Source organism: Cinclus cinclus, chromosome 10, assembly GCF_963662255.1.
Source record: "Cinclus cinclus chromosome 10, bCinCin1.1, whole genome shotgun sequence".
In the NCBI taxonomy this organism is placed as follows: Eukaryota; Metazoa; Chordata; class Aves; order Passeriformes; family Cinclidae; genus Cinclus; species Cinclus cinclus.
The window spans coordinates 3,320,820-3,346,686 of NC_085055.1; the positions used below are offsets into that span (position 1 = coordinate 3,320,820).

At 39.5% G+C, this 25,867-nt stretch overlaps 1 protein-coding gene across 1 annotated transcript; it reads right to left on the minus strand.

Annotated features, from left to right (window-relative positions):
- Window positions 1-9,753: 9,753 nt before the first annotated feature.
- ZBBX (zinc finger B-box domain containing) lies at window positions 9,754-22,420 on the minus strand. The gene is made up of 16 exons (XM_062499347.1): window positions 22,353-22,420; window positions 21,720-21,833; window positions 20,410-20,506; window positions 19,344-19,392; window positions 19,089-19,195; window positions 16,669-16,843; window positions 15,684-15,804; window positions 15,046-15,182; window positions 14,729-14,829; window positions 14,297-14,400; window positions 13,674-13,705; window positions 12,966-13,242; window positions 12,152-12,312; window positions 11,555-11,710; window positions 10,516-10,648; window positions 9,754-9,829 (listed from the first exon to the last, which is right to left on the minus strand). Exons 1-16 carry the CDS (start codon window positions 22,418-22,420, stop codon window positions 9,754-9,756), a joined length of 1,908 nt encoding a protein of 635 aa, XP_062355331.1.
- Between the last annotated feature and the right edge of the window lie 3,447 nt (window positions 22,421-25,867).

A 25,867-nucleotide genomic window follows, 5' to 3' on the forward strand; every position in this document is an offset into this window, starting at 1 on the left:
TGCCTCCTGTAACAGAGGCTACAGGCAAAGGAGAAGGGATTGCAAACACTGATTTGCTTTACCTTGCCATACACTGCACCTTGATTAGCACTGCTGGAGGGAGAGGGAGCCAGGCTGGTTGGAGAACATGGAAAGAGAGCACAGGAGAACGTGGGAGGAAACCGGGCCAGGTCTCAGCAGGGTCCAACACCCACAGCAATATTTTGCAGAGGAGATTCTGGCAGCAGGAGTTTCTTCAAAAACCAAGGTAAAACCATTTGGCTGTTTGCTGTCAAAGAGGATTCCTGAAAAAGCATTTCTAATCAAACCAATACCTTCAGTAAGCAAAACAAACAAAGCCAGCTACAACACTCCTCAGTTATCTTTATTTAATGTGAATCTGAGAATGGAGCAGCTGCCACATTCAGGTGACATTCTGGTTGACGTTTCGACACAGCATTCACACTCAGAGCATTGTTCTTCTCTTGGAAGCAAACAGATTTTTGTTTTAAATAACCCACTTCATGCAGTGATACTTGCAGGCACAAAGCCTTGGGTGTCATTCATGAAAAGAAATGTTTATCTGAGTTGTAAATTACAAGACAACGGAATTTGAATCAAAATGAAGAGTCAAATATTGAGTGGATGCCACCAAAAGAGACATTAAATTATTTTTTTAATTAAGAAAAAACAGCAATAGCACCACCAGGATAATTAGAATTTTCAGCATGTTTTTCCTCCAGCACTTGTTGAAGCCCTGGAAAGAGTCACTGGTAGGAGTGAAATGGGCACCACCACCCAGCTTGTGCTCTGCATCCTGAGCTGCAGTGCTGCAGGGGCTGCAGAACACTTGGAAACAGGAAAGCTCTGCCAGAGGAGGATTCACTCATGTCCAATTTAGCCTCACCATATGAAAATAAATGCTGCCAGTAACAGGCATCAGCTCCTTTATGCTATTTCTGTCAGGGGAAAAAAAAAAACCAACATTCTGAGAGTGTCTCTTTGTTACATTTGATTTAAGTTTGTGCCTATATCCATATTTAATGTCTCTTTTTGACTGAGATCCTCCTGTCCAATACTGAAATCTTCCTGTGTTTTTGAAAATCACTCCAAATTGACAAAGAGAACATTCTCACCTGAAACAAAGCTCATGCCAAGCCTCACCAGGTTTAGTTCCCTTCCTTTGCTTATTTACATTCACACAGAGATGATTTAGGAAAGCAGACATTATTTCAAAAGGTGTTTCAACTGAAGGCCTGTTTCCCTTTAGAGAAATTGAGACTTTGAGGACAGGGTCAAGCAACAACAGCACAGACAACAATGCTGAGAATAGAACTGGGGCTTCCAAGACAAGAGAAACAAACCTGCTCACCCCTTTTAGCCTTTCCAAGATCATTACCCACAGAATCCCAGAATGGCTGGGGTTGGAAGGGAGCTGAAGCTCATCCTGGAACCCCTGCCATGGCCCAGGTTGCTCCAAGCTGGCCCTTGGAGCCAGTCTGGGAGGTAGAATGAAAAGGAGATGCCATCAGAGATTCAGAGTTTTCCAATGGAGCTCTTCCCCCTCCTTCCCAATAGATTTTACCTGGGAAGGACACCTGGTCCTGCACATCTTCCTTCCCTGGATGAGCTGTTAATAAACACCACAGCCCTCAGCTGATTTCTGCCTTTCCAGCCTGCAGGAACAGAATCCCAACACGAGTGGGGATCTCTGCAGTGCTGTGACAGTGATGGGCCTGTGCCTTGGCAGAGCATTTAACACCCTTAATTCCTCAGGGTGAACCACAACTTTTGCTCTGTGTTTAAATTGATCAGCTCCTGAGGCTGCTCTGGCATCTGAGACCAGGTTTTTTTTGGTGACATGCTGAGAGCACAGCTGTCTGGGCAAGTAATCTGCAACTAATAAAACTCTACAGTTATTTCTTGTTCTGATATTTGACTAAATGGGGGGAAAAAAAAAGCTTTTGTTGAGCAGCAAGCATTCTACTTTGTTGAGAAAATTGTCAGGAAAGCAGCCCCATCATTCTTCAGCTGCCTTATTAAATGTAGATGCCATGCAAAGCAGTCCTGATAAACACCCTGCAGCCTGATCAAAGTCCTGGAGTGAAAAATAACCCCCACTACTGTAAATTGTCTGTCTGGTGTGATTTTCTAAGCAGTCCCCACATGCTGTGCCATAAGCCTGCTCCTAGTGCTGCCTCCCAGTTCTCATTCCTGCAGCTTTACGTTGTAGGGACGATGTAAACACAAGGGATGGCAATGTAGGAGTCAAACATCCCAGTTTTTACAGGTTTAGTAGAAAATGCTTGAGGGAAGAGGAAGGAAAATGGTTTACTTTGAGATGACTGGGATATTCAAAGCATTGTACACATAACTTATATAAGCAAACTCATCAACTTCCACAGAATTACACTGCCAAATAAATTCAGGTAGAAAGATTAACATGAAAAATATTCTCTAGGAAGCTGTTTTGACTTTCCAAACAGACATCACGCAGCATAAGAAATGTTATGTGATGATGCTTTTCCAGGAAAGTTCAGCAAGTTTTAATTTGAACTGCAGAAGGGAATTGCAGATAACTATAAAACACTGTCTTTTGAAGTGCTGTACATTATAAATGTCTGGTAAATTATGAAAAGATACTTCATGGCCCCAGTGCAATTCAGAAAAAATAAAGGGTAACCATCACATTCCTGCCTTGGTTTTTGATGAAGTGCACAACATTTGAAACTCCTCAGAACATTAAATCTTCTCTTTCACACAGTTTGTAAAACATCAAGATGATTTCCAGTATCCTTTAAATCCAAGTTATGGTCTAATTTCAAAGTTTCTCCATGAAAATAGGTTCTTGCCAACCAGGCCTAAACATTCTTTGTAAAATTCAAGCTGCCTCAGCAACAATAATATTCATAACTCTGAACAATACTTAGCATTATTGTTAGTTAATCTGTCTTAACTTTGGCATGAGCAATGTTGTCATGGTTGAGCCAGTCAAACCTTCAGCCCATTCCCTGAACTAAGCAGTTCTTAATCAGACAGCAGAGAACAGCTGAAATTGCTTAAATACCTCTGTTAACAAAAGCACAAATATTCCACAGAAAGCAGGTTATTGGCTCTGTCCATCCTGCATTTCCTACAAGCAGAGCAAAAGCTGATCTGTTTGATTCAGCAATGATTTAAGATGTTTTTTTTTTTTTTAATTTAGAATGTCTTTCCATACTGGCTATGAAGCTTTCTAGCTTGAAAACTGAAACCCCATCATCTTGCTTAATACTGACAGGGAGATTGAAGTTTGATGCTATACTCCATCAAAATGGAAAATGTGAGGCTTTTTCCCCCGTTCCCATCTCAAGCCCACACAAGGCACAAATCCAGAGTGGCTGTGGACTTCTCATCCCTGGAAGTGTCCAAGCCAAGGCTGGACTGGGCTTGGAGCAGCCTGGGAAGGCGTCCCTGCCCATGGCAGGGGTGCAAAGAAAAGATTTTTAAGATCCTTTCCAACTAAAACCACTCCATTATTCCATGAAAAAAGCGCCACATTAAGACCATTTTTACAACCAGTTTGAGTTTTCCCACTTTTGGCTACATCACAAGAGGGAAGATTAATTTCCAACCCATCTCTTATTAAACACTACATCTTCCTGCATGGGAAGTATTTGTCTACCTACAACCAAGCTGAAGATTTTATTTCCACCCACAATAACCTTGCAAGCGCTGCAAATAAGCACAAAAAATTTAGACAGCAAAATGTGAGAACTTTTGGCCTGACAATGACAATGCTTCCTAGCAATGAAATTTTGCATATCTGGGAAGTTACTTCAGTAGTTATATCATAACTTTAAGCAAGAAAAGATGGATGTGGGTTGTAAAATTTGGGTAATTTAAAAAGGTTTTAAAGCAGAAGTCAAGGCAGCCACCAGCTCACCCTGGGCTGAGAGTCTGTTCCCTGTACCAGAACATTTGTTTGAAGATTATTTCCTCAGCTCTCTTTCTCAGGCAGTTTATTAGCCTGAACCCTGTGTCCTACACCTGAGGAAGTTTATAGCAGTTGGAAGATGTTGGAAATTATTTCCAGGAGTTCTTCTCTTAACAAACCATCCACAGGAGTGCAGCTCCTGGCATTCCAAGCCCCTCTTTCCAAATCCTGGCTGTTGCAGTGACTGAGCAGGGGCAGGATCCATTACAGGGATGAGCAAAGACTCTGCACTAGAAAGGATATTTTCTAAAATGGATTCTAGAGTAATCTCAACAGTGGCAGCAACAATGTCACTGAGAACAGGACGTGCTTTTTCACTGGCAAGCCTCCCACAGGTTTTATCAAGAGCAGACTGGGGCTGTCCCTGCACCTTCTAACATTCCATTATCCACATTTGAGCCATTTGCATGATCTGTGCTGAAGGGAAGGCCAGGATATTTGCTTTTTACTAAGTAGTAAAAAGCAGGAAAAAGAAATCAGAACCCTTCTCCCTCCTCCCATTTTGAACTCCTTCTGAAAAAATACACAGTAAAAGCAATTTGTCATCCTTTAAAAGGATACAAGCCCTAAAAGTCACATTAAAATGGAAAAAAAAAAAAAAAAAAACAACAGGAAGGAAGAAATGGAGAGGGATGTACAGGGAAGGAATGGTTGTATCTAGACCTGAAGCTCTTTCTGATCCACAAACTCATGTCAGAACTCTGTTCTCTGACTCCTTTCTCACCTGATTCTGAGGTTCAACATTTCTGAAGACTGGGTCACCTCACCTACCACAAAAAACAACAGACTGAAATTTTAACCTTCATTAACAAGTTGGCCAACAGAGAAAGAACCCGTGCAAGCCAAATGATTGGAATTAGGGCACATGATGATACCTCTTTGCCCCACAAGTTGCTGCTTTTTTGTTTTGTTGGGGTTTTTTTTATTTATTATTTTAAAAAAAAGCCTTTTGTTCTGTTTGTAGTTGGTGTTCTTACTGTGACCATAAAAACTGCTTTTACAGCACTAACAGCTAAATGCAAATAACAGCAGCTGTGTTTCAAGCAACATATGATGTATCTATTTGATAACTTAATAGTAACTCTAATGTAATAGAAGTAGGAAAATTAAATATAGTAGAGGAGAAAGTATATTTGTATTTGGCAAGCTCCAGCAGCCAGACAAAAATAACGCAGCAGAGCATGATTTTTCCAGGCTGTTCCAGAGCACTTTAAGAAAAATGTTCACATTTTTCAAACAGCCACATTCAATTAACTTCTCTTCAGGTTCCCCTGTATAAATGATTCAAACTTACAATAAAAAAAACATAAAATAATTGTCAGGGCTCTGGGGCAGAAGCAGCATTGGTAGAAATGGTTTGTGGGCACCACACAATGGGCCACTGTATTTTGGTAATTTTTTATTCCTCTCAGTCATTGGCCAATTTACAGAATGTTAAGGTTATAAACAGATTTTTGGTCGATCAAGCATTATTCCCTACTCACAATGATCACCTCTCCATCTTTATGCAGATGTTGATTTAAGAGCTCTGCATCCACTGCCATTATTTTATAGCACAGAAAAACTGCATACAGCAGGAAATTAATGGAAGGCCTCTCCCAGTGGAGTAAAGAATTCCTTTAACCAAAAATCAGCACATCTGCAGTCAATTTAACACAGGGAAGAACCACAGCAGACAAAGAAAAACAATAAATTGATGGAGTTTCACACTATTTTCATCTTGCAAAGTAAATATTAGGGAAAAAAAGTAGAAGTGCCACAAGAAATGCTGCCCTCCCAAAAAATCTAAATAAAATTATGTTTGTATCCTTCAACACAAACACTGGTTGATTTTTGTTACATTATGTTCAGAGAAATACATGATAGACACACAGTGGGCCAAATCCTGAAGGATTTGCTGAGGTGCTTTTGTTAGGTTTGGGGTTTATTTCCAGACTTTTTATTTAAACTAAAATAGAATCTAATTCATACCTAGCAAGGTTGCACAATTCATTCTGCTGAATGTTTGTTCCTTAATCCCTCTGCTGTAGTTCCTTTGGAAATCAGCATTTGAAATCCCACAGTTTTACTGAAATAAATCTCAGTTTTTCTTTAAGGGTCTTTACATCCCTCAATATATAGAAAATCAGTTTTGGTTTTGGAGTCTTCCATTCCTTGGGCTTGTTAACTGATCGGTATTATTAACACAAAATAGATTATTATGTTTCCATCCCTTACCAAAAGCATAAGCCTATTAAACAACCTAATTAATCCTAATTAACTAGAAAGTCACGGAACACTTCTCTTGACCAAAATAATTTAGAAATGCCCTTGTGTTGATGGCTTGCAATTTGCAGGATTCATTTTTGAAATGAAAAAGACAGATGTATTTGTCTCTGATGCAAATGGTCTGGATAAATTAAAACTAATTGGGTTTATGTGTTCTTGATAATTAAATGAGATGCATGTAAGCTATATTATGATAGAGGAAAGAACAACTCTTAATTTTTATAAATGAGATGCAGCAAATGACAGCATCTTAAAGTCTATTAAAGGGTAAAATCAAAGGGTAAAACAGAGCTCTGCTCTGGAGCACGGAGCAGAGACCTTTACAGTGTTTTCAGTGGAACTCATCCCTTGTTGAGTGAAAAGAAACAACAGGGAAACCTTAATTTTCACTGTCCAACTTTGCCCATCCCAGTGCAAAGCCAGCTGAGAAAGGACTTTGTGGGGTTTTTGAGCACAAAGAAACATTCATTTTACACTGTGAATCTGCTCATTAATGGGAGCTTGGTCATTTGATGAGAAGCAATCACACAAATGTGGGTCAGGATCTGGCATCACAACAGAGCACCTGCACAGTGTCAGGCTGATAACTCTGATCTCCCCTGAAATGCACAGACAGCTTGGTGGGGACAAGGGGAAAAGCAGTTTGGGAATTCTAGCACTTGGAATCCTGGGGAATTTGTGTTGTTCCCCTTTACATCACTGTATATTGCACTGAGAGAAGAAAATGGCCACTTTCAAGAAGTCAGAGACACAAGCAGGTGGAATCTACCAGGCTGTTTAGTACGAATCCTAAAATCCTAAAATACTTCCATGTACACTGAATGTGATGTTCCCTCTCAAAATCCAAACTGATGGCCAAGTCATCTCCCAGGGTTTCTGATTTATACAATCACATTACCAAAAGTCAGTGTACACAAAATAAACTCACCCCAGAAGCTCCAAAAAAATAAATTAGTCTTTCATTTTCCACCTCCTTCTTTTCACCTTCTCTAAATGGACTGGAAAGATGATTTTTCTGTGCAAATTCCTCAACACTCGGGTATGGATCAGGCATCCCTACGACAGGCACAGGTAGAAGTAAAAATAAAATCCACAAGAAAAAAAAAAAGTAACATTATCATCTGTACATTGCATTGGCATCAATAAATCATAGAATGGCTTGGGTTGGAAGAGACCTTAAAGATCACGAGGAGAATTACATTAAACCACATTCATAATAGTAAACAGTTTTCAACACTAGATTTGTTCTGTTAGCCACAAATGTATCACAGAACTGCAGCAATTCAGATGTTCTTTTTTGGTCTTCTGTTTAGGATATCAGTTCCACCACTATAACTTAAAGAGAAGGGGGGATAAAACAACACAAAACATCTTCAAATGTTTTAAATCAGGAATAAAAAACCTGAGATTTATTCAAATCACCACTGCATATACAGACATCAATAATACATTGAAGGGAGCTTATTTTTAGCCCAAATGTTGGAGGTGTTATCAGAAACTTTTTTTTTTTTTTTCCTTTCAAGCAAAAGGGATGGGAAAAGAAAACCTTGAAAATCAGATGTTGAAAGCACTCAGTGACTTTCTGGTTATCTCCAACAAGCCCAAATTTAAAGGATTACCCTGCCTGCTGAGGGCTCGAGGCACACTCTGCAGCAGCAGCTGCTTCATCAGTTTTCCTGTTAAAGAAGGTTGGGAACAGCATGGAAGCAGTCAGGCTGTCTGTGCCAGTGAAATGAGTGTAATAGGAATATTTGGAAGAGTAGCTGAAAAAGAAAGGTTACATTGATGAGAGAAAAGCACTGGCCTCCATCTCCAAAGTAGAACACCTGCTTTGTGATTTTATTCTCCCAATTTCTGACAAAGGACTGCTGTAATAAAACATCAATATATGGTAAACTCTATAAAGAAAACTGAGGTGGAAAATATGCCCTCACCTTAAAGACAAGAAATGAGGCAGGAAATCAAATCAATGGTCTGTTCAGCCTGATGCCTCTAGTTTGTATGAATTAGGGTGGCTGAAGGACTTTTTCCTGTAAAAGAAATTGTTGCAAAGATTACAGTGTTGTCTGGTATTAGTGCAGAGCTGCTGGGGTGGCAGATAACACATCAGAGTCCTGGGGCGTGGGGAGAATCCAAACCAGAGTGGGTTTAACTGCCAGAAAGCAAGTAAGAGACTGGAATATTTCCCCTGACCCATTAGTGAAGGGCACCTGCCACCTCTGAACACAGAAAAGCAAAATTTAAAGCTTCTCTTCCTAAAGCAAAGTTCCTGAGGACAAAAAAATTCCATGAATTTTAGAGCCCTGGCAGGCAGTTCACCCATAAACATTTAAGAACAACTGTCAGACAAAAGATTTTAATTAATCCCATTTTCAAAATTTCCCGACACAAAAAGACAAATCTTTGTCACTGCTTTTGATACGTCTTTATTATCAAAACCAGGGGAGAAGGAGGAAGTTTTCCTTAAAAACCAGAGCGGAGGAAACAAATAAAAGGAAGAAAACAGGCTCACCAAGGGAAAGAACTTTAAAGCTAAGCAAACTGCTGTGTCTGAGAATCCTAAAGATGTTAGCAAAAGATACCATTTAGGTAATTTCAAAGCCACTCAATTACTGGGTACAATTAAGTATCTTGTCAACAAGAGAGCAGAAAGTCCCCAAACCCTCTTTACATCAAAGCACCACGTTGGCCAAATGACCTTTTACAGAAATTATACTAATTGCATTAAACCTGACACGTTCTGGGGAGCAGGAAGAAAAAGGTTTTTATACAACACAAATACAGCAAGTTCAAAAGGACAGTTGGGGCTGTTTGTTAAAAATTAAAACCACTCAGGATGATTTAAACTGCATTTCCTCTTTGTTCTTTTAATTATCAAAGGCCTGTAAGGCAGTAATTTTACAGCACAGCTGGATTTGCCTGGAAATGGATCCCTCTGAACTGGAATTCTGGAGCAGGGAAAGAAAGTGAATTCACTCCCAGTTGATCCTGAGCAATGGTTTGCTGCTGGTCTGGACTCCCTGATGAGTTAGGAAGAAAGGCGTGTGGCAGGAGAAGTTAAATGGACAGTGGTAAGCTGTTAAATTCTATTCTGCACGGTGCAAGTCCCTTCTAAAACATGTGAGAGTGCACTGGACCTTGGAGACTGCTCCTGTGCTTCTCACCACAAACCTGATCACACAGAGGCCCCAGTTTATCCCATTAATACCCTGCTGTGGCACCTGCCAGCTTGGCAAAACCACATTTGGAGACACAAAATTCCACCTGCAGGCAAGAAAACTTACATTGAATTTAAAATAATGAATAAAGCAATCCTTGTAAATAGCAGCACAAGAGCAGTTTTCTTTTATTGTTATTTCTTCATAGTAATAATAATAAAAAAGCCAAGGCAAGATATTTTCAAGAAGTTTTAATGGCAACTTGACAGAATATTCCTTAGTAAATAATGTCTTGAGCAGCACTTAAAACACCTCTTGATCTTCTTGGTTCTGAACCACACAAAGGTGGAGACTGAACTGAGCTTCCCATGCTCACTGCAATGCCAGAACCTGCTGCTTGTCCTCCAGAATTGCTTCCTCTGCATCCATTTGGCTTTCCTCCCAGTCCCTTCAAAGAAACACAGCCCAGTGATTTCCAGCACCTCCAGTTCCCCAAAGTCTCTGCTTTAAACCTTGCTGCCACATGTTCACATATGTTGAACTAAAAGGCATAGAAATAGCTTTTACTGGAGATTTTGTCAGTACAAGCTACTCCAACTCAGCTTTTCCCTCAGTTTTTGTCACAAATCTCTGAATCAGCTCTAATCACACAGCATGGAGTTCAGCTCAGTGCTTCTCTGACTCTTGCTGGATATGCCCAGTAAAAATCCAGTGAGACACAGAACTTTAGGAACTTCCTTCATTTCAGTCATCACCTCAGTATCCGAGGCAAAATGAATAGATGGGGAGCTAGAGGTTATTCTTACCTGCTCACAACTTTTCAAAGCTACCTCACAACCCAAGAATGCAGATGATTTCTAAGAGGAATACCTCAAATCTCAGTGCTAATGCACTAAAAAACCCACAACCCCCAAATTTATCATTTGGGGTCTGAACAACAAAATCCATCCCTCAGTTCTGACTCCTGAAAAGGGGCTTGGAACACCAAGACACCACACAGGTCATGCTGACACTTGTAATTAGCAGGTAATGCACAGTTAGAGAGCTGGGGCTGGTTTTATTTCAGTTCTGACATGGTTGGCATCTTGAATGATCTAAAATACCATAAAAACACACCCAGCAAGTTGAACTTACCCAAAAATATCAAATGTATCGTGATCCTTCAGCTCCAGGGTGTTCTGGAAATCTGCATTTCCACAGATCTTCTCCCAGGCTCTGCTGGAGGAGGTTCCATCTTCACAAGTCAAGTTGAAATGATTTTCAGGGCCTGAAATGTTTTAAGAGCAAACATGAACAAAGAGATGCAGTATCTCTACTATCAGCTTGAAAAAAATTCACAGTATTGACAAAAACTTGCCATTAAAAGTCTCAAACCAACTCTAGCTGATAAAAATATCACTACAAATTAAGATTGTACTTCTCAATATATTTGTAACTTCTTTATTAACAACTATCAATTCATCAACTTGTACTTCAGAAGTATCTTTCAGAAAATAAATACATGATTTAAGTGTTCTGCACAACGTCACAAATTTTGTGTGAGGAGAGACACCGAATGATTGCAGAAAGCTCAAAAGTTTGGGTTGTTTTTTTTTTTTTATTTAAACTAACATGAATAAAATACAGACCCTTTCCAATATTTTCCTGGGATTCAAAATTGACAGCTTCGATTTCTGCACACAGCATTATTTAAATTAAAATGTCAAGCTGGTTGCTCATGATGTGAGAAATAATGTAGAGCTACATTTCTTGGGATGGAGATGGTTGAAATTGAGAAAGGTAACAAAAGTGCAGATACAGTTATTACTTGTGTCCCTGTTTCTTGGAGTTCATATAATCAGACCTGCTTCTGTAGTAGGAAGAAATCCTTTATTAGATCACTCCCAAATTGTACCAGAGACTATCAACACACACAAATACAGAAATTCTTCTAGAGAGTTTATTCTCTAAATATTCAGGCTAAGAGGGAAGTAAAAGGGCAGCAGCAGAAGCAGAAACCAAGCCAAATAAAAAGAATTATTGGTGATAGCTGAAAAGAGAAAGCCTATTCTCACAAAAAAAAAAATACAAATATACAAATTAAGACTTAAAAATGACAAATTCAACAGAGCTTCTCCATTTTACACAATTAAAAATAACCTAATGAGGACATCAGAACTGTGCCTGTCCCTACCTGGCCATGGCATCCATGCTGCCATCAGAGGAGAAAGTCTCTTTTGAGCCTGGAAATCATTGGCAGCTCTGTTCCATTGGCTTTCCAAGACACCTTGAACTACAGAGTCATCAGCATATTCACTTAAGCTCCTTTCAGAAACCCACTGCCCATCTCCTGAAATCAAACATTACCAGAGGAAATTATTTGCAGGTTTTCTGTTAATATTCATTTACTCTTCCTGTATTTGCTGCATTTAATGTATGAATTAAAGAAGCCACCTAACAATTTTTTACAGATATATAACAGACTAAAAGCTTGATTTCAAGGGATATATTTGACCAGCTGAATCATGTTCACATGTTGTTTCATATACACCATGAAAAGCAACAGGAACCTCATGGAACCCTATTCTTAGGGGATATAACTATATAAATAATTCTATAAATGTATGGGACTGGATTCCCTCAAAGTAGGGAGTTTATTTTATCCTTGCCCAGCACCACTTGTGTGGCATGACTGCCACCCTGAAATGACTCTTAAAGCAAGCTGGATGGAAAGAACTGAAAAGAGATAGTAAATATGTATATTTTTGAGGATTTATTCACACAACAGTACCTGGAAAAAGGATCCTCCTGTCGCTAGGGCTGGAGGCAGCAGCCAGGGAAGAAGGTGCCTCCAGCTTTTCTTGTTTAGGGTTTGCACCTACAACAAAGAAACCTTCAAGTCCCTGATATGATGCAGAACCACATCTCTGTCTTTTGGCTACATCCTGTAAGTTGAATAAAATAGAGAGATTAGAAATAGGAAAGGAAATGGGAAACTTTAGAAGTAGCCCCTGCATATTTAGATTAATAAAGTGTTCATTTCATAGAACTTGGACTGATTTTGACAGCCAGCTGTAATAGATATTCATAAGGATAATGTTTTTGCTCAAGATGTGCTTTAAAATCCTAAAAACTTCCCATGTTGTGAGAGTTTGATCTGTTCTTTCACTGGGGACATGAAAAGCAGATTTTCTTTGTGCTGACTTTTGGGTACATAAAGGAAGGCAATCACTGTTTAACAATGACTCCGAATCAATGTCCCAGCCTCTAAAATTTTTTGCTTTTCATTTTATATTCACCAAATGAGGATCTGAATAACTTGTTAGGTAAGACTGAGCACCATTTTTTGGTCATTCAGACAAGAGGTGAAGTACTGTGAATTCAAACATTGGAACATTTGCTCCTCCAACACCTTTTGTTTTTATGTCTGAGATGAATTTGTTCTCTTTTCCTTTTTTTGAACACTAACAGAAAACTGGCAACACAAACTGGAGGCTTTCATCCCCTACATACCAAACATGACAGGCAGTGACAATCCCCTAAACCTAAATCAGATAAAGCAACATCTTTAATCTATTTAGCAACTAAAGACATCATAACTTACTGCTGAAGATTTTGTAATTACAGGTAAGAGCAAACTCTGACTACTGCAGACACTGCCCAGTGCCTGTGGCTCTCTCCTGCCTTTCTGCAGCTCTGTCTCCAGGAGATCTCTGCTGCTCTTTTGTTCAGTCCCAAGGAGATCTTTGCTCATTCCTTCACTCAGGTCAGAGATCTCCTCAGGAAGTTCACAGGAGCTTGGTGATGTTCCCCCAGCCTTTGGTTCAGTACTCTCCTCCTGCACTGCATTTATCTCAAGATCACTGCAGACAATCAGTTTTTCTGTAAAAGTACAATAAAATCATGAAAGTAGCAATATTTGTAATGGAAATGAATATTACTTATCACCTGCAAGTCCACTGTTTTCTTCATGAAATTAAAATACAAAATCACCATTAAAGCTAAAGAAAGGCAATCTTGGAAATTTAATCAAATTTCCTTAAAAGCACTAAAAGGTTTGAAATCCATCCTATCAGGCTGTGAATCATCCTGTAAGTTGGTTTTCTTTGTAATAATACATGTTTATCACAGGGATCACACAGCCCAAACTGTAATCAAATCAAATCGTGATAGCCCAGAGAATGGTACATAATCTAATGACCTTTAATTGTTTTTCAGACCACTGTAGTTGACTACCCCATCCTATATGAGAATGATAAACTGAACACATTTACATATTTTTAACAAAGAACTTAATAACTTTTCACTTTTACCTTGAGAAATTTCTTTAGGAGAAGCAGGATTGCTGTTGAGAGGAAAAAATAAAAACTATTAAGTGTCAGCTGAGGAAGTTAAATAGAAAGAAGACTTTCCCATTATACCAATTTCTCTTTTAAGGGGCTGGTTCCGTGTTGCTCTGGTCTGCAAATGCTGAGCTCTTCTAGAGGAAGGGGAAAAGACCAGAAGAACACAAAAAAGCAAACCAGGTCACAGTTACTCAAATAACTGTTGGGAGATCAGAAGAATTGCAGATGTATCAGTTACTGTTTTTGGCTGGAGTTATAAGGTTAGTTAAGTCAGAATATCTTAAATGTGCACAGCACTGATCAATGGTAAAATCTGTATGAGACTTCCTGCTCCTGCTGAGATAAGAGCTCAGAAAAGAGAAATTTTACTAAAATTCAGCACAGGTAAATGCAATGAAATGCATCTTACATGGGTTAGGATTTCAAAGTGATGACTCTCTAGTTACAGGCAATTAATATTCCTTAGTGGCTTTAAAACAGTGTACACTTAAATACAACTGCCTGCAAAGAACAGCCCCCATTTCTTAGGAGCTAACCCCAAATTTGGGATTATTTCCTTTCCTCCCCCACAAACCCTACATTTCTGATACCTTCCACACTCCAGTGGGTCAGCTTCTCCTTGCTTATTCACCCCCACAGCTCCAGTTTCCTCCACTGAAGAATGTGAAGATTCTTCCAAGTCTTTGCTAGGAGACTGAATAAAAAACAAAAAAAACAGAGACCCACATGAAGCCACAGACTAAAATTCTAAAAATAAATACATTTTAAAAGTGCTGAAAAGCTGACAGACTTTATTTGGGTATAAATCCCATAAAGTGCAGGTCCCTGAACACAACAGAAAAAAATTACAGGGAATTTTTGGAATGATCAATTTTCCACATTTGTATGGAAAACAAACAATGCAATATTATTTTTCCTTATTGGAAGTTATTTAACTGTTGCTACTTTAAATATTTAACAGCTCAAGACTTGAACAAATCAGTTCAGCATTGAGAGTCATGAAGTCCTTTATCAGTACTCACATCATCAAGGAACTCAATTTTCAAAGAGGACTCTGCATTTTCAGAAACAGTGTTGGATTTTTCAACTCTAAAAACAGATGCCCAGTATTTCTTCACCTCATCTGTGAAATAAATAATTTCATGCATTTCAGTTTTTCCTGTTCAAAGCACACTCAAAAAAGCAACATTTTTACTCATTATGAAAAAAATACAAATTTCTCCTTTTATTATTGCTGCTTTTAGCAGAAACTGGTTAAGAGTGGAGATGTTCAGCAGTCACAGGAAAGAAATCTCAAGGAAAAGGTATTTTAGATTGAATAAACAGAAATCTGTAACACCTGTTAATTCCTCAATGTCTTCATCATCATCACCTTCTCCTTGTCCCCCTCCTCCAGCCTCAGCCTGATGAACACTCAGGGCTTGCACAGGCCTTGAATCTTTCAGGCAACTTGCAAAAAATTGATCGACAGGAGTTCTGAAACAAGAAAAGAAATAAACATCAACCTTGAAAAGTCATATTTTTTTTAATATTTCACAAAAAAAGAAAAAAAATGAAAACCCTACCAGCCTATTCACTGCAGCAGCATTAACTAACTCCTCCTAATTTTATTGAGGTGACTTGGCTCTTCAAGAACTCAGAGAACACCTCTGTAGTGTCCATAAAAGAGTCCTGAAGAATTCTTTTCTCCATAAAACTCCTGCAGCAAATTCCCCAAAATCAAGCAACCAAATATCAAAGCCAGTCTTCAAATTCTACAATAACCTGATAGCAAAGAGAATCCCTCTAAGCACTCACTCTGCAGGAATCCTGAACTATGAAGTGATGAATTATAAGCATTATTTTATAAAACAAAGCCCCTGCATACACTCCCCTTAGCCCTTGACATTATACTGAATATTTTAAAAGTTTTATCTGGATTTTTGTTAATTCAGTATTTCTGAATTATTTCATTAGGATCAGCAAATTCAGCAATACCTTCTGTATTTCTTCAGCAGGAGTTTTTCCATGTAGCTCAGGCCATCCTTCTGGAATTCCACATGGATGGGTTCCTTCAGAGCAGTAACATTAGTCTGCACCTCACAAACCCCCACAGGCTCTGTCAGAATTATTTAAAAAAAAATATACAGCTGTTCAGGCTTATAAACTTGTTCTTTACCTGCATTATTCTTGAATGAACATCATATTTGGGTCTGTGCTTAGCTCAGTCTTTGCATAACTCCAAAATTTTAATGGCCAGCAATATTATATTTACAGGACACAGGCAGTAATGGGGGCAGCCATAAAAACTTCTTTATTACAGATTATTACACTGGAGCCATAGAAAGAGTGGGGGGATGGAAATCCATGACTCCACAGATCAACATTCCACAGAAAAGAAGAAAAATAGAGGAAATAAAAAAAAACAGTTTAATATTATTTTGTACAAAAAGGCACAGAGAAAAACCACCATCCACAGACTAGAGAAACAAGACACAGATTGGATTTACACAAATCCAATCAGACGAGAGGAATTTTCCATATTTTTCCATACATACTTCAGCTGATTGCAGCTTTTCATTGGGACAAAGAAATATTAAGAGCCTGTGGAAGGCAAGCAGAAAATGTACTTGGATAGAACACACAAAATCCTGAGCCCTGCACATTGCTTGCCTGAGTTTAAAACTGGTTTTATGTTTGAGCACTGCAGTTCATGCTGAAGTACCACGTGAGACACAAAGCCATGGGGAAGGTACAGGAACATGGGTCAGAGATCATTAAGATCAAAAACTGAGCTAAATACTCTGCATATCATTAAAAAAAAAACTTTCATAGAGGACAGTTATTAATAAAGGCACACTGAGAAAGAATAAAATGGGTTTTCTTAGCATCACATAATATCTGCCTTCACTAATCTAAAATCTAACTCCCCCAAATAGCTCCAGTCGTATTTAAAGTGTCATTAAATCAGAACAAACCATACCTGATGGGACCCCACTGGCACATGGATCTCCTCCAGGATCACTTTTACCTTTTCTCCACTGAAGCAAAGCTTCCTGAAAAGACTTTGCAGACACTTCCTCATCAAAGGCACCACTCAGCAACATTCCTTTGTCCTGCTTCCCAAGGTTTGCACAGGCTGCTTCTGAGGCTGGTTCCTAAATCGGTTCCACAACATCACTGATAAAGCATTTCTGACTAGCAGCAACATTTTTAGTGTCAGCTGTGGAACTGCAGCACTCAATTTTCTGGCCTCACTCCCATTTGATATGATCTTGCTCATAATTAACTGCAAAGGTCTATCAAGAGCTAAGTAAGAAAGACAAACAAGGTTTTATTACCAGACACACAAAACCCCTACTTTTAAAGGTTTCTGTTATCAGGGATACCCACATCCCATAGTTTAGATATAAAGCCATGGACACCACACTCCATGTACAGGAGGGATTAAATGAGGCATTTAATGCAGCATGTCTCATTTTAAGGGATTTATGAGCTATGTGCATCACTCATGAAGAGCTGCTTATTGAAGCTTCTCGGTGGACAGGGGCACATCTGGAGAGGTCAGCAAGAGGAAAATGGTCATTTAAGAGGCCAACTGGGATGGCCATTAAAACAGCAGTCCAGGGAAGTCCAAACTGTATTTGAGAAGATTGACTGAAAACAGCTACAAAAGGAGAAAAACGGTCCTACACTGGGACTTGAGTGATTTTTATTAGAACAACGAAAATTAGTATGGAAGGTTTTCATTAACAACTCTTGGATGATTATCAAGCAAAACCATAAAATAATTGATGTATTTATGGGAAAGATCCCTTGTCTACACATTCTCCAAGTGAGGGAGCTGCTCTTAGCACAACAAAGGTACAGGCAGAGAATGCAATGAGAGTCAAACAGCAGCCCCTACACACTCAGGATGTTTTCCCAATTCCTCCTTTCTCCTGCCCGATGCTTGAACTGATCCAGGGACTGCCCGCACATCCAACGGCACTTGTGACTCGCAAAAGCAGTAAGTGGTGGCTGTTAAAGGGGTCAGTGTCTGCACGTCCAGGGCATCCCCCGATCCTCCCACTGCAATGCGGGGTGAGCAGAGCGTAAAGTTCACTGGGCGAACACGGCAGCAGCACCAACTCCAGCGCTCGCTGCCCCTAAGGCGGGGCCAGCGAACCGCAGTCCAACTCCTCCCAGCAGCACGGATTTCCACTCCCATTATCCGTTCCTCCGGCTCCATCATTCCCAGTGCCGGGAATGCGGGCTGCTCCCCCCCCCCGGGAGTGCGGGATGCTGGCCCCCCCCCCCCCCCCCCCCCCGGGAGTGCGGAGCGTCCTGCGGGGGCGCAGCGCCCTCGGGCGGCCACTCCCGGAACTGCAGCGACCTCCGCGCCCCGGGATCGCTCCAGGGCTGGGATCGCTCCCTAAAAACCGCTGGAAAAAAAAACAATACACGCCCGGTCTGTGCTGTTGGGAGTGCGCTGTGTTCTTGGTTCCGTGAGCGTCAATGAACTGGGAGCACGGAAGCAAAATCCCCGTGGTCTTGCTGGTAAGTTATCTTAAATTCCAAATCCGCACGTATTTTTTCCCCAAAGACACACACAAAATATCAGTTCCTTTTGAGGGTTAGCAGCTCCAACTGGTTTAATAAAATAATGGAAATAAATCACATCATGTATTACAGGGTGGGGAGGGCGATCTCTCCAAGAGAGATGATACTTTTCTTGGAATAAAAATGTTATTTTCTTTTTCAACAGTGGAACTTCTCTATTCACATTGGTTACTTTAGAAATCGAGTTGTTTAAGGCCACATCACACTTTGGTGGCTGGGTTTCCTATTTATAATTCCTATTTCCTACTTGCTAAAAGGCAAAATACCCTTATTAAACAGAGATCACGTCACACTTGATAATTGAAATCACCTCATGCTTGACAATAGAGATGTCCACCCTAACACAGCCAACAAGGTGCCAGCTTGGAAAGGAGTCAGAATTCAACACATGCCCTGGGCTTTATCTAAGGATTTCAAATCACAAAACATTCACAAACCACTTAATTTTGCCCCCTTTTCCTGCCATCATACACCTTATTCTATTCACAGAGAAGTGTTCTTTAGTTAAGGATGAGATCAGCCTTCTTTAGTCATGCCCACATGCTGGGCAAATTAATAAAAAATACAGTTTAAATAAATTCTTTATCTGTTACCAGTGGTCACAGTTCTGATAGGAGAACCATTTAATCTGTTTCCTTGCATTGAGGAAGATCAGTCTGTAAAATTTCTCTTTACTTTATGGGCACTGAGTAATTATAAGAGCGAGAAAGAAAAATGTGTGTCCACGTACTGACACACAAAAAAAAATCTTCACACATTAAATTGTGTTGCTTGAAAGTTATTTTTAAAACATTTACTTACCAGAAGCCCACTCTTAATTTTAGGTGGTCCACAGGCCATCCCCTTCACTCCCAGTTTTTCATGAGCAACATTTCCTCTTTCAGGTTTAACTGTTTTTTTCACTGGCTCTGGAATAAAACAAACAACAAAAAAACCTCAACTAATCCAGTGTTCCACTCTCTGATTTCTCCATTGTTTAATTGCAGCAACCTCTAAGAAGCAATAATGTATCAGAAATTCGTTCAAGTTTTATTTGGTTAAGAAAGATGTCTTTACCTTGAATCTGGTTCTTGAGTACTTGCAACTTCACTTTTTGTGGAGAAACCTAGAAGAAAGAATATTTACATATAAGGTTCTAATGATAACGAATCAAGAGTAAGTTGTACAGAATGAAGTGGTTTTAGTGAAATAGCAGGGCATGCATTTAAAGAGAAAATTCCAAATATTGCTCAGGACAGCCATGAAGCCCAGGACCACTTTCTCTCCCCAGACATAAAATATTGTCCATGATCTAACATCCCAGTAATTAATAATTTTCAGCATTTTTGCTCCTCAGTTTTCCCCTGCAGACAGAGTTCACCCCACAGCCTCACTGCCCCCCCATTCACCCCTTATTTTAATTTTGCCTTTTTTAAATTCTGCCCCACTCATCTCCTCAGCCACCCCAGCTGAAACCTGAAGTCTTTGAGGCAAGGGAAAGAGGTAAGTAAAGAAAACCTTTTCATTCTGATCCTCTCCTCTCACAAGCAAAGAAGCAATTTCATTGAAGTTCTCATTTTCTGCCAGTTTAAGAAAAACTACCACAGACTTTTGGAAAAGAAAATAAGTACCCCATTTGGACATACTGAAAACAGATTTTTCAAAGATTTAGCAGGAAAAGTTCTACATCTCTTCTTTTAGTTCTGAGAAAGGATCTCATAGAACAAGAGTCAATAAAATTGAGTTAAAGGAAATACTATTTCACCTGTGAAGGCAGAGAATCTGCACCCAAAGCCTTTCAAGTTTCAGATCCAACACGGGCACCAGCCAGCAAAAGGACAGGCTCCTGATGGCCTCCACCACTATCAGTGCCACTCTTACAGGATTAAATCTGATGGGGCAGTGATAATTTGCTGTTTATTGCAACTAAAACCCCAACAGATCACCCAACAAACTTCATGTTCCTCCAGCTCAAAGGGAATCAGAAGCTTGGCATGGAAAAATAAGCAGTCAGGAATTCTATTCATAGGGGGCTTTATCTTTTGGTTTTACAGTATTTGAAGTTCTCCTGTTCTGCAGCATAAATCCAGTTTTAAATCTTGTTCTACTTCAAAGAGCTTTACTTGCAAATATGGTTTCCTACCTTGTTCTTGTTTTCATTGTTTTGTGCCACATCTTTGGCATGGGTGGTCCTTGGTGGTCCTGCCTGCCCAGATTTCCAGTGATAAGCACCTAACTTCCTACAAACCAAGGCAAGAAAAAACTTCAAAATCAGGCCTTTGGCAAGCAAGAGTAGTAAAAAAGCTCTCCTTCAGCTTGTTAAATATGAACAAAGCATCACAGAAATAAAATTCTTGTCTATAGGATCATCAATTCCCCAAAGCACAAGTAGTCCCTTCCATTGAAAACTGCTTCATGTCCACTTTAATAGCAGTAAATACAACAAATGTGTAAGAAAGTACTTATTTTTAAACCATTAAATTAGTCTAAGTTTTTAAACTTAAAAAAAATCTTATTAAGTCTCAGAGATTGGTTTCAGAAGAATAAAAACAGAAGTACATTTTGTGTGAGCCTTCATTGTCCCAGTTTACTCCAGGACTTCATCCAGCACTGCTAAAAATGCAGGAACTTTCCTTTCCAGCCCAAACCATTCCACGACTCCAATAGTGCAAATGCCAAAGCCTCTTGTCCTCAGAGCTCACCACAGCAACCCTATCAGGGTCTGCAGGTACAAGGCCTTGAGAACAAACCAAAAACAGCTCAGTGAGAGTAACGTGGACACAAAAGTGCCACACATCACCTGGAAAACACTGCCCCAGCAGCTCAGGGCAATGCTCACAGAGCTGCCAACTGCAGGCCCTCAGCAGCACCCAGGGATCCAAATCCAAGACGTTTGCATTCCCAGTGACAAAGCACAGCAGGCACAAACTCAAGGAAAAGGAAGCAGATGTAGCAGGACTTTGCCAACATTCAGAGTGACTCAGATTCAAACTTCACCCCAGCATTTGCCTCGTTACACCGTGCTTGGCTCCAAGCCTTGTTTGCCATTGTGAAGAAGATGCCTCTCCAGGAAAACACACAAATGTAAAAGGGGATCAAAGCCAAAAAAACAGCAGCATGCTCTGCAGAAACCTCAGAAATAGGGTGCAGGAGAAACTACTCTGTCTCCTGCTTGAAAACCAAGGTGACAAATCCAGTCAGACAAGGCAAAAAAGGAGAAGAGGGAATAAATGAGGCAAACGGATCAAATATCATATGAGAGTTGAAAATTAACAAAGTCATAGGGAAGCAAGTTTATCATTGGATGAAAGATTGGAGAGAGGAGACTGAATATAATTGTGAATTCCAAACTCTTCCCATGTGTGGAGCTGGAAGTATGGAGGGAACATCTCATTGGATTCCTTTTTTCCAAAGGGAAATTGATCCAATTTTCCAAAGAGAAACTGAACCTACCTCCTCTCTTCTTTTTCTCTGCTCATGTTTGACTGCAGCTCCCATAATCTCTTCTCCATCTCTTTGTTTTCTGTTTCTAACTGCTCTTTCTCCAGCTGCAATTCCTTGACAGTTCTGGAAGAAATAGTGAAATAGTCATTAGAAATCACCTGGAAGTGAGTAAGGCACCTGAAAAAGTTGAAAGCAGAAAAACAGAAGCTGGGAAATTTGTCATTACAGCCATGTGCCTTTTGTGTCTTCCAGCAGGACTGAAAATAGCTCTGGAAAATTTAGGACAGGTCAAGTGCAAATTCCAACACAAAACTCATACAACTGCCTGTACTCAGAGAGATTTGAGGTTTAATTATAAAAAAAAAAACAAAACAAACAAACAAAAAAACCCCAATCCACTGATTATCTAGTATGTTTGTATTATCCAGTAGATACACAGGGTTATAAAACCTCTAACTTAATCAGGAACTAGATTAAAGCCTGAGAAAAGAAAGGCTTGTGGATGAAAGCATAGGGAAAATGCTAGAAAAGAAATACATCATGACTCTTCTTGCTCTTGCACTCTTCTAGTTAATGTTGCATTAAAACTTATTAAAAATTAGGAAAACACATCTCAATCCCAATCAGATAGAATGCACTTACTTTGTTTTTAATCTCACTGAGGTTCCAGCTTTTGAGCGTGGGAGAATTACAAAATCATTGACATTCATGATGCCCAGTATAACTTGTCCTAAAAAAAAAAAAGAATTTCAATGATCTACAGTTAGGAACCTGTTGAAATGGGAATTTGATTGAAATTAAAACAGTAAAAAAACTCATTACACATCCAAAAATACTCATATATAGAGGGAAATGGAGCACAAAACTTGTTTATATGAAGTGCCAATAAAATCCTAGAGCAACTCAAAATTAAATTTAACTGGGAAAAAAAAACACCTTTTTTTATTACATTTATGATATCAGGGAAAAGATTTTCTTGGCTGTTTCATTTGGGCAATTCCCTAAAGTTCAGTGCAAGCAGATTAATATTAAGAACACAGCTTTTTTGAACCAAACCCACAGAAAACACTGAGAAGGAGAAAACAGGACCACTGGCTATGAAGTCAAAGCATCTCCCCGGATTTGGAAAGATGAATTCCTTCTGCCACAGACAAATTGATACAAAGGAACACAATAACTCACAGAGCAAAGCTAATCCCTCCTCTCAAGACTACAGTGGTATTTAGAATATATATATATATTTTTTTCTAAACCGAGGTTGTAAAATAAAACACTCTTCCAAAAAGCAAATTCATACAGCAGGAGGTTTAAATTGAAAGTGAACATCCAGACCCTTGCTGGGCTGGAATGTTTGTGGGATAACTGCAGTTCACTGCAAAACTGGACATTTCCTGCTGCTGCTGCTGCTGGCAAGCACATGGAAAAAGAAACACAAGTTAACAGTCCAGAGACTTACAGCTGACAGGGTGCTTGGAAACTCCTCTGCAGCTCCTGGATCTCAGCTGCCTGGGGAGAGCAGGACCTAGTAAATTATAAAGAGAAGCTTAGGATTGGAAATATCCCAAATGGAAAACTACCTGTTCACAGGTAAACCTGAAACTGAGCATTAATATAAATAAAATGTGTCCAAATATCTCCACCCACGAGGCCAAACACTTCAATGGCACCTGGTGCCACAGAAACTAAAATGCATCACTTCAGTGCTGATAAAGCATCAGATTTGTGCACAAAACATTTCTTATAGTGTCAGAAAATGCAAGCACTCAGTTCTAACATCGTTTCATAACAGTAATTCCTTTATCACTTTCCAGGATAAAATAAGATTTTATTAATTTTGAATAGAAGAAAGCTTTTGTCTTGGCAAACGTGTGCTGGCAGGACCAGCACAGCTGGACAGGAGGAGGTCACACACTCGACTTGAGGTGGCCCAAAGGCTATTTAATAGTAGAAACAAATGACAAATGGGCAAAAAAAGAGGTAAATGACACAGGTCAGCTGAGCAAGCTCAAGGAGGGAAAGTAGCTAATAAAAAAGTACCATTTATATGAGTTAACTTTAACATATTCCACTGAAAGCAAATATTTAAAGGGATAACTTAAAAATGCAGTAATATCAGAGATAAATACCAGAGATGCTGTGTGAGAATATTAGAGATAAAAAGCCCGAGGACTTTTCAGAAACACTGGGTGGGGAAAAACAGCATCAAACTGTAGATAAAAGGGGACAGAGACAGACAGTGATCCACCCTCTGAATCATTCCGAGAAAATACAGGAATTCACTGAACAGCATAATCCTGTGTGGAATAAAAACAACTGTTAAACAGTGAGACTGGAAGGGTCAAAGTTAAACAAACCTTATGGGGAAATGCACACCCCCGGCTTGAATGGCATCCTGAAATATCCCTGAGCAGCAAAGGCAAGCCCAAACTCCTCAGAAACAGACTTGGAATTTAAATTTACAGAGGAGTTCCCCCTTTCTGTCTGGTTTTTGTTTAATGAATCCCTTTTCTCTCTCTAACAGGCAACACAATTTGCCAGTGAGGCAAACACTAAAGCAGCTCATCAACATAAATAAATCAAGCTCTAATTAGCCACATCCTTTCTGCCTCATCCTCTGCCACACTGGTACTCAAATTTCATCATTCCAGCAGGTTCCTCCGTGCTAATAATGGATGTACAGTTAAAAGTAACAAAACAAAAACTGCTGTTTGGGCCAAATGAAATTTGAGTCAACTTTAAAGACAGCATAGCCAAATAAATCCAAATTCCACACAGCCTGTACACCCCAGCTTAGCTCAAATCTCTTCCTAATCAATTTTAAGACAGGTTTATAACTTACAGACAGCTGAAGATGGGTGTAGTTTATTTCACAGTACAAGAGTTTAACTGGGGCAGACTAAATTCCGACAGCTTCCTCACATCAATAAACCCATAAAATCCAAGGGGATACTACTGTCTATGCAACAGCTCGTACCCAATTATCAACACCATGAACGTGGATTTCACACTACACTAAGTTCCATCCACTCACCAATAATTCAAACCAAACTACTTCCTTTGAAGATTTATTCTAAGTGCAATAAAGAGTTTGTCTAGCATCACTCCCCACCCATTTGCTGTTAATTACAATGGCTGAGACTTCTGGTCCTTCCAAACACTTAACATTATGCTAACTATTTTAAAGAAAGAGGGAAAAGGATGACATTAAAATAACATAAGAAAGAAAAAAAAAATACATCACATAAACTTCAACACATGTATGCTAAAATAATCTCAGCCTTTCAAAATAAATTCAAATTCTCCACACCCCAACATCTGTGACATTTCATACTCCACTTTCTATTTCTAAGCCAATTATCCATTTCTATGTGCAATATCATACAGCACAGAGAAAGTAACATCAGGAAAATAATATGTAAACAGCTAAACATCACTTTCCCTAAGTCCTTTTACCATATTTTGCAACTTCATCACACTTTGGACAGATGCATTATCTTGGTAACTCTGCAAACTCAACACCTATTTCTATCAGTTATGTAACTTCATTGTTGTGGTGGTTTGAAATAGCCTGGCTTTTAGTTAAGGGAAAAAAATTATAGCATTTAAGAGAAAAAAAAGCATAGTCAACCCACTACAACTTCACCAAGAACTATAATTTCAGCTGTATTATAAATAACTTCAAACACAATGGCCACAAAGGATAGTCCAGGCCTCTCCATGAAATTTACTAAAAAAAAACAAACAAAAAACAAAACACACACAAAAAAAAAACCCAAACAAACAAAAAAACAAAACACAACTCCTGCAAACTAAAAAAAGCTACAGAGCATGTTTCTTAAGAGAAAAAAAACCTTACCCACACTATGGAGCTACAGCCACTGCCCTGCACGCTGCAGCAGCTCTGCCCCGAGCAGGTGGGGCGATAAATAAGTGATAGGGTGATAAATAACAGGTCATAAATAAGAGATAAGGTGATAAGTAGCCTTCAAACAACAGGTGGCTAATGGCAGCAGAGTCAGTTCTTGCCGGCTGGACTGGATTGGGTGCGAGACCACTCTGGGGAACAGAACGGAAAAGAACAGAGCAGAGCAGAATGGAACAGAGCAGAGTAGAACAGAGCAGGCAGCAAACCAAGGTGTAAAAAAGGCCCGCACTAA

Coding starts and splice junctions, on each gene's coding strand:
- ZBBX (XM_062499347.1), bottom strand. CDS start 22,420: ATGAATGTCAATGATTTTGTAATTCTCCCACGCTCAAAAGCTGGAACC. Junction 14,830..15,045: donor AGACATTGAGGAATTAACAG/GTGTTACAGATT, acceptor TTTATTTCACAG/ATGAGGTGAAGAAATACTGG. Junction 14,401..14,728: donor AAATTGAGTTCCTTGATGAT/GTGAGTACTGAT, acceptor TTTTTTATTCAG/TCTCCTAGCAAAGACTTGGA.